This window comes from Polyergus mexicanus, unplaced genomic scaffold (assembly GCF_030449975.1).
Source record: "Polyergus mexicanus isolate NDT 795.1 unplaced genomic scaffold, iyPolMexi1.0 SCAF_26, whole genome shotgun sequence".
NCBI classification, from domain to species: domain Eukaryota; kingdom Metazoa; phylum Arthropoda; class Insecta; order Hymenoptera; family Formicidae; genus Polyergus; species Polyergus mexicanus.
In genome coordinates this window covers 441,727-450,330 of record NW_027223346.1, presented here as the reverse complement: position 1 = coordinate 450,330, position 8,604 = coordinate 441,727, and the positions used below count along the sequence as shown (strand labels likewise).

The 8,604-nt window shown below is 31.0% G+C and overlaps 1 protein-coding gene and 1 long non-coding RNA gene across 2 annotated transcripts; both read left to right on the top strand.

The window, feature by feature from the left end:
- The first annotated feature begins 2,035 nt into the window (after positions 1 to 2,035).
- On the top strand, positions 2,036 to 3,636 carry LOC138943337 (uncharacterized). The gene is made up of 3 exons (XR_011448456.1): positions 2,036 to 2,855; positions 3,223 to 3,297; positions 3,589 to 3,636. It is a non-coding gene; the product is annotated as an uncharacterized lncRNA (long non-coding RNA).
- Positions 3,637 to 5,621: 1,985 nt separating this feature from the next.
- Positions 5,622 to 7,459, top strand: Slv (sugar transporter SWEET1). The gene is made up of 4 exons (XM_070314040.1): positions 5,622 to 5,810; positions 5,894 to 5,971; positions 6,058 to 6,340; positions 6,504 to 7,459. The coding sequence occupies exons 1-4, from the start codon at positions 5,734 to 5,736 to the stop codon at positions 6,720 to 6,722; spliced, it is 657 nt and encodes a 218-aa protein (XP_070170141.1). The 5' UTR covers positions 5,622 to 5,733; the 3' UTR covers positions 6,723 to 7,459.
- The last annotated feature ends 1,145 nt before the right edge of the window (positions 7,460 to 8,604 follow it).

The following is an 8,604-nucleotide window of genomic DNA, read 5'->3' as shown; positions in this document are numbered from 1 at the left end:
GGCCTTGGCGGCGTAAACATTAGCACGATATTATTATTGTCTATCAGTCGCACGGCGACACTCGAACAGTAAGGTAGTAGAGCGCGAGACATTATCAAATTCCTTTTCTAAACGAAATCGCAACAAGTATTGAAAAATAATTTAATGTGATTATTGTAATTAACAATTGATTAACTTTTAAAAATAAGAAATAAAACAAAATAATTCAATAATAGAGATAGTATTGTTGTAACGAGTGGCGCATGATTTTGGCGTCGTGTAAAATCAAGCAAATAGTATTTTTGATATTTTCTCTCTTACGATATAATAAAGTGTGTCTCGTGTGATTGTTGCAAAGTATGCCGCGATTGTCGCATATTCGACTAACCGTAATTAACTGTGTTTTCGCAAGTGAGTGTAAATGTCACGAGGAAACAGCAAGGGATGAGCAAGAGAAGAAAAGAAGATTCTGATAAGTATTTGACGATGGATGGAGCAACGATATGTGCGATAAGTAATTTATATTTTTATTTACCATTTATATTATTTTCAAAATATATTACGACCGAACAATTAAGTTTCGAGATTCGCTTCGCATTTCCGAATGTTTGATTCGTGCTGCCATTTTAGGGGGTTATTCACAACTCAATACTCGACATGTGGCGTAAGTTTTAAATTATTTAAATCAATAGTTAATGAGATACAATTACGCAAAGTTGTGTTAATATAATTTTGTTTAAAAATCGGTGTAATGGAAAGAACGCTTGACAACGCGCCAACATTAAATTCTGCGTTAAATTAGTCAAGTCTCTAACAGAACCGTTACAAATGATTCAGCAAACCTAGTTTTCTGAAGCAAGCCCTTTTAAAATGTGATTTACGTTTTTTTTATGTCATCTATATCTCCGAAACGGTACTCTTATGCCTAGTTGACTCTTCGTAGGTTTGTTGAATCATTTGTAACATTTCTGTTAGAGACTTCTCTAATTTAGCACAGAATTTAATTTTGGTGTATCGTCGAGCGTTCCTTCCATTACACCGATGTTTAAACAAATTTTTAACACTACTTTGCATAACTGTATCTCATTAATTATTGAATCAAATAATTTAAAACTTGCACCACGTGTTGAGTATTGAGTTGTAAATAACCCTCTAAAATGGCAGCACAAACGGATCAAACGGAAATGCGAAGCGAGTCTCAAAACTTAATTATACATTGCTCGTTCTTTTTTCGTTTCTTTAATAATGTACGAAATCCAATCTAAATTATCGTATAATATTATACATGTATTGCTTGTTTTTTCAAAACATATCTATATCGCATCTCTTTTAATCGAGGAAAGAAAGGGGTATCTGCGATATAGTTAATCTCTCAATTATAAAATATATTTTTCCTCTCTCTTAAATTATATATTATATTACAAAATTATATATTGTATAAAATAACCCTCCATGGGTACACCTTGACGTGGTGGAGTGGCTTCAGTACCTGGACGGTATGCCTTAAGGTCCTAAGGGTCCTCAAGGTTTACTGCGAAGGGGAAACCAAGTACCCAGCGTCGTCGTTGCTGTCATCGTGCCGCGGATGGCTCGTCGTATCGTTGGTGCTGTCATCGTGCCGCGGACGGCTTGTCGCGTCGTCGGTACCGTCATCGTGTCGCGGACGGCTTTCGCGTCTTTCGCGTCGCGTGTCCGTACAGCATTGCCACGAGTCGCACAATGGCTCATATGTGGCACGCGCATTTGTGCGTTGAACGCACATTAGTGCGTCGTCGTTGCCGTCATCGTGCCGTACGAGCAACGATGCGTCGCGTTGTCGCGGTTCGCGTTTTCGCGTCGTCGCGTCTTCGCGTTGGACTTTTATCTCGTTTTCACGATTGTCACCGAGGATCATACTTTGTTGCCGACTAAATGGGATGTCTCTCAGCGTTGCAATCGTTAATATATTAATACCTATTAATATAATTAATTTTATATCAATATCAGTTAATATTAATTCTATATTAATATTATATATTATATAAATATTTATGTATTAATAAATTTAATATATTAATGTAGGCGCAACGTTAAAACGCCTCAGTATCGCGGCTGAGGTGAATGCCGGCCGCGTAGCAACGTATGTTCGTGCATAGTATAGATGCATGTTCGCGCGGTTAATCTTGAACTTCGGTTCGAGAATCGGCTGTTGAGGGCACGTTCTGCTCCGACGAACGGTTCGGCCCGAATCGGTTAGAGTTCGGTCGATTGTTTTGGAATGATCGTTAATGGGTCCCTTCTCTTGTACCGTCTAACAGCACATTGTAGAAATACTAAAATGTTTGGCATCTGAGGAGTCGGCTGTTCTAATTAGGTTCGATTTTCGCTCGCTAGAGAAGTTGATCTCCCGCTTTCGAAATGCTAGATTGTTAGCACGTAGAAGGTGGGTATCTTCATTCTCGACCCGTCTATCAGCCTTACGATAAACCCGGCTCAGTCTGTATGATAGAGACTTGGTGGTTCGTATGAAATCGTTCCTAACGATGTTCTAGTCGGCCCTCGATGGGAGCAGGCGCGGGTCAAGAGTCGAGCGAACCCCATTCGCGATTATTCCATCGATCGATTTCGTCTTCTTCCGCTTCCGCTTAACCTTTGCTCGAAGTAATCGGTGAATTCCCGACTTGTCGACTCGAAGTGTGATTCTCACGTGAAGCGGGGTTCGATCGTGCCGAAATTCGAAAGTGCGGGAGTGTCGTTCAAAGTATCGCGCGTACAAGTGCGGAAGTAATCTTATAATAAAAGTGCGGGAGTGCCGTTTAAGTATCGCGTGTGTAAATCAACCTGAGAGGAGGAGGAGGTCTAGGAGAGGCATCATGCAACGGTGGAGCAACCCTGTGGTAAGTAATTTGTTATTTATATATTAATTATTTATTAATTGCGTACGTACAATTTAATTTAAACAATTATTTAAATCGCGTAATTTGATTTTTATTTATATGATTTAAACAAGAAAGAATTAGAAAGAAAAAGATTTTTATATAAAAGCTATAATTATAAAAGTTTCCACTTTTAGATTATAGTCTTTATATGAAATTATTAAAGTTATTAGTAGTTGTTTTCTTTTCAAAACTTATAAAATTATTTTATTAATTTGCTTATTATTGTATGTATTGAATGTAAAATTCAATGCGTATAATAAAATTTTTGAAATATTGATTATTTTGAGCGTTGCTACAATTTGCATCTTCTATTTGTATGTTACAGATCAAACGACCCTGATATTCTGAGAGGAGGAGGAGGCCTAGGAGAGGTATCCTGCACCAGCGGAGCAACTCTAGGGTGAGTATTTATTATTTGTATATCAGTTGTTAAAAATCGCATGCGCGCGTTAGTTTGGTCTTTTTACTTGAATGAATTAAACGAGAGAAAATTAAAAAGAAAGACTTTTACATAAATCCTATAAAAATTTCAATTTGAAAAAAGAATCTTTTTATAATTTATAAAATTATTCCATATTTATATAGAGCTTCTTAGTATTGTACGCATCGGATCACATAAAATATTCTGCACGAAATATTAATTATATTTTGGACGCTGTTATAATTTGGACTTTATATTTGTATGTTACAGACAACGCAGCCTCAAGACCAACAACTCCGCTGTTGCGCATCAGTGCCGGTGAGTGATAAACTTTATTTTATTTTGAGATAATGGATTCGTAAGTTTGTAGATTGTAGATTGTAGATAGATCCGTTGTCTCAAAATGGATGGGCTAAATTAAATAAAATAACTTTTACTAGATTTCAATATGCTTTAAAATATATTACAGATACAATTTAAGATATAGATTAAAATAAAAATTTAAAAATATAGAATACCTTTTTCGATTGATAAATTTTATTTTATTTGTTTAATGAAGAAGGCGCTAATTTTATTAATTGTATAAAATAGTACGAATTTATTTTCATGTTGCGCCAATTTTATCTTAATTTTTCATAGCCCATCCATCTATATTTAGCTAATATTATATAAAGTTTTGTTTTAATTGATGTAAAGCCAAATTATCTATTAAATTATATAAAACATAAGTGATTATTAATTTTATTTTAATATAAATTATATATTATTATATATATATATATATATATATATATATATATATATATATATATATATAAATAATATATAATATATTATCATAAGAATTTTAATCAATTAATTTTGATTGATAACTTGGCATTATATTAATTAAAGAAAAATTGTATTAAAATGATGCATGACAAATGACGGTCATAATGATCGTAACTTGCGATCGTAAACGAGTGTAAAATTACGCTCATGCTCCGGCAATTATAATTAACCGACTATGGAAGAAATTTTTCTCCTTCATTGATTTCTGATAGAAGTCAAAACTATATGCTGGCTGATGTAGTCAGAATGAATATGGCCAGGAACAAGGTAGGTCCAACTGGCCCAACGGAAGCACATAGTTGACCGATATCGTGGTCAAAGAGCGCAAAAATACATATGTTGAGCAATACATGTGTTTGCGCATTTCTACGTGCAATGGCACATAATCAAGAATGTTACCAGTGCATTCTATAGGGCACGTGAATACGACACGTGAGTAAAGCATGCGAATAGGGCACGCAATTAGGGTACGCGATTAGGCTACGCGATTAGGATACGCGATTAGAATACGCGATTAGGATACGCGATTAGGATACACTCTTCAAAATCTCGATGATCCCAGATTCTCGCTTACATTAGCCAGCAAAAGTAGAGTTGTAGGATTATATATTAGGATTATTTAAATTAAGATAGACATTTAATTCCATAAGTATTTAATTCCTTAAAATTCTTAAGAAAACTAAAAAGTAGGATTCTTTTTAAGAAAACTAAAAAGTAAAAATGAATTATTGAAAATTTGTAAAAAAATTAATAATTTTAATTTTTCTATAATTTAAATTAAAAATTGACTATAGTTGAAAAATTAAAACCTATTATAAAAGATTTCAAAAATAAAACATACTACATTTTTTTATAAATAAAAAATTGCATATATATTTTATATATCTAAACTTGTATATATATATATATATATATATATTTATTATATTATTATATATAAGTTTATATAATGTTGATTCTTCTAAATGCTGTTCAGTTATCTACAAAACATCACGCGCAGCTAATAAAACATTAATAAATCCATATTTCTCCTCATTTTTGATCCACAATGTGTTTAGCACGGACATGCACCAACCAGTCGTTTTATCATGGAATCAAGAACCATAGTTCTGACCATGTAGTTATGCCGGTTCTAAAATGGGTTCAGTTAGCGCCACTGTACCAGCTAGGAAAACGGTTTCACGAAAAACGGGGCGTAGCCCCTCTCAGGCTTTTCTCTGATACCGGATGGCGCAGAATTCGATATACATACTGGGATAAGTAGGGCGTTGCGGCTGTTTTCGGAAACCTTATTCGTGTATACACGTCGTTCTATCTTTGTTATTTACTAAAAGTTGAACAAAGATAGAACGACGTTCGTGTGCACATGGGTAATATTTCCGAACACAGCCTAGGGTACCTCTCTAGGTATATGAGCTCTCTATGGAATAATAACTGTCAGCCTTTTCATTGTTATATTTACAATCGATTTTAATTGACGTATGATATGAATGTTGAACACAATCGAGCGTAAAATAAATCTTAATGAAGTGAGATAAATGAGATAATCATATGATAACCGATATGAAATGCGTATTATAAATTATGACATTGATGGAGATTAAAGATGTTCTTGCATTAACCGCTTCAATTTTTACGGTTTTACAATTTCTGGCCGGCGTGTAAGTAACACTATATATATGCATAACTTTGATATTTATATTCATGACAAGTATTAAATTAAATTATGAAATAATTTTTATAGCATAGTGTGCAAGAAGTATATTAGAAATGGTACAACTGGAGATAGCTCAAGTTTGGCCTTCATCACATGTTTTATGTCGTATGTATTATAATGAGAAGCAACAATATACATGACACAACTGTAAACTGTGACTTAAATTTTTAATTACATATTTATTATTACAGTTGTAGCTTGTGGTTGCGATATGGGGTACTTATTGGAGATTTGTTTATTGTGTCTGTAAATATCTTTGGGACAGTATTACAAATATGCTATATGATAATTTATATCGTGTATAGTGTGAAAGGATCGACTACTGTTAAGCAGTTTATGATATCAATATGCTTTGTTTTACTTATATATCTCTACAGTATTTATCAAGAAGATAAAGTTTTGGCTGCAAAACATGTAGGATTTCTTAGTTGCAGTCTGACGGTATTATTTTTTGCATCACCATTGATTTCGCTTGTAAGTACAGAGGGATAAAATCTTTATTCGCATACAAAATTTCTAATTAAATATATTAGATAATAAAACTGTTTATTCGCATGAAAAATTACATTGTTTGATATTTATTTGTAACATATAATAACTTTAAAATGTTGATAACAAATTTATAAATCTATTATAGCTACATGTAATAAGAGTAAAAAGCACAGAGAGTTTGCCATTTCCAGTCATAATGGCTTCTATGATAGTATCCTGTCAATGGTTTGCATATGGATGTCTACTCGGTGACCAATTTATACAAATACCAAATTTTATGGGCTGTGTATTGTCAGGTTTTCAACTTTCTTTGTTTTTGATTTATCCAAGTAAACGAACATTAGATCAAGCCTATTTTATATAAAAATATTTATTATAATTTCTATATAATAAATATAATAAATAATTATTATAGTTTCTATAATAAATATTCTATAGTTTTTATTATACTTTGAATATTAATATGACAATGCTGTGTAAAAATACTATCAGTTATAAGTCAATAACTTTTCTTATATAAGGTTGTATGTATCTGTCATATTACACATAAGTAAATTTTACTTTATATATTTGTATAATAAATCCTATATATATTTATATAGTAAATCCTTAAATTTGACTTTGTTAATTTTTAAGGGTTTTAAGGGCGATTAAATCCAATTCTCTTGATAAATCCAATTTATGAATTTTTATTGAAATTTGTTATATTAATTGGAAATATGTTTTGAATCTAAGTTAAATTTTAATTACAACACAAAAACTGAAATAAGATAGTGAATCAACATCACTTAGTATTTGCTCTTGTAAAGTTTTTAGTTTCATCAAATATTTCTGATGCAATGATGTAAAAAATATAACACTAAGACAGTACATATGCAATTGAAAAAAAAGAAAATCTTTTGTGTAGAACTATTTATATAAATATAGTTGAACAATGTAATGATAATGAAGTTAAAAAATATATATGTATATATACATATATTTTCTGCGCTAAAAGTGCACACATACATTCTTGGCCAAAAAGGATTTATTTATATCATTTTGAAAATGTCTCCACGTCAATTGTAAGAACATGTAATAAAAAAATGGAAATTTCTATTTAAAAAATTCCAGCAAAGAGAAAAAATATCGTAAATATAATATACAATTATAATATACAATAATATAATTATCGTAATTATATTTCATATATCATTATAACGATTGATTCAAGATAATTAAATAAATAATAAAATAAATTATATTTAATTCATAAAATCTGAAATTAATATTTATTTTATATATGTTTATATAAAAATTAAATTCTGATTTTCTTATATAGGAATAAATAGACGCGATTTCTTCATTAATTTCCGTCCAATTTCAAGTAACTTATTTTTAATATTTTAAATTCCTTGTTGAAATTATATCAGAAATAAAGCCAAAAAAAATAATATTTTGGATCTCTCTAGCTGTCGGTAACAAGAGTCTGGACACAAGCGACTTTTTGCTAATTGATCAAAAGATTTTTAGAACGAAAATGGCCCACGAAAAACTAATCAAAAAGTCGTTTCATTTAACGCCATTATTGAAAATAAATAGTAGCATTAACAAATAGTAAAAATATTTTGTATATTTAAAACATTTTTTTATGTTTCTTTAAATCTTTGTAAAGTTATAATATCTTTTGTGTAGTGAAAATATTAATAGAAAAAAAAAAGAGATGAACAAGGTATTTAATAATTATTTTGTGCATCATATATGACAATAATAATTGAGAAAAAAGCGACATTAAGTTGTCATAGTGGTTGTCTGATTAGTCAATGTCACAAATTGCATCTGTCAGTATATTAGAAATGGCGTCATATTGTCAACAGATATTAAGCTGTCCGCTGATTGCATTGACGCTAAGTTGATGACGCTAGGTAAATCGTAATTTTTGTACGCGTAAAAGTTACGCCGACGACACTAGTCGAAAAAAATAACAATTCATATAAACTGGATTTTCCATGTTTTCTAACATATCTTCATTCCGAAAACAATTAAGGACATATCCGTTTGAACCTTCGAAAAATGAATACATCTTTTAGATTTTTTTGCAGCGCAATGATTTGATAAAAACTTTTCTTTTACAATATTAATACAATATTATTAAATACATAAATAAAAATTTTCAGTAAAAAAATGAAAAATTTTTATCAAGTTGTTGCGCTGCAAAAAAATTTAGAAAATGTACTCATTTTTCGAAGTTTCGAGTGAGTATGCCT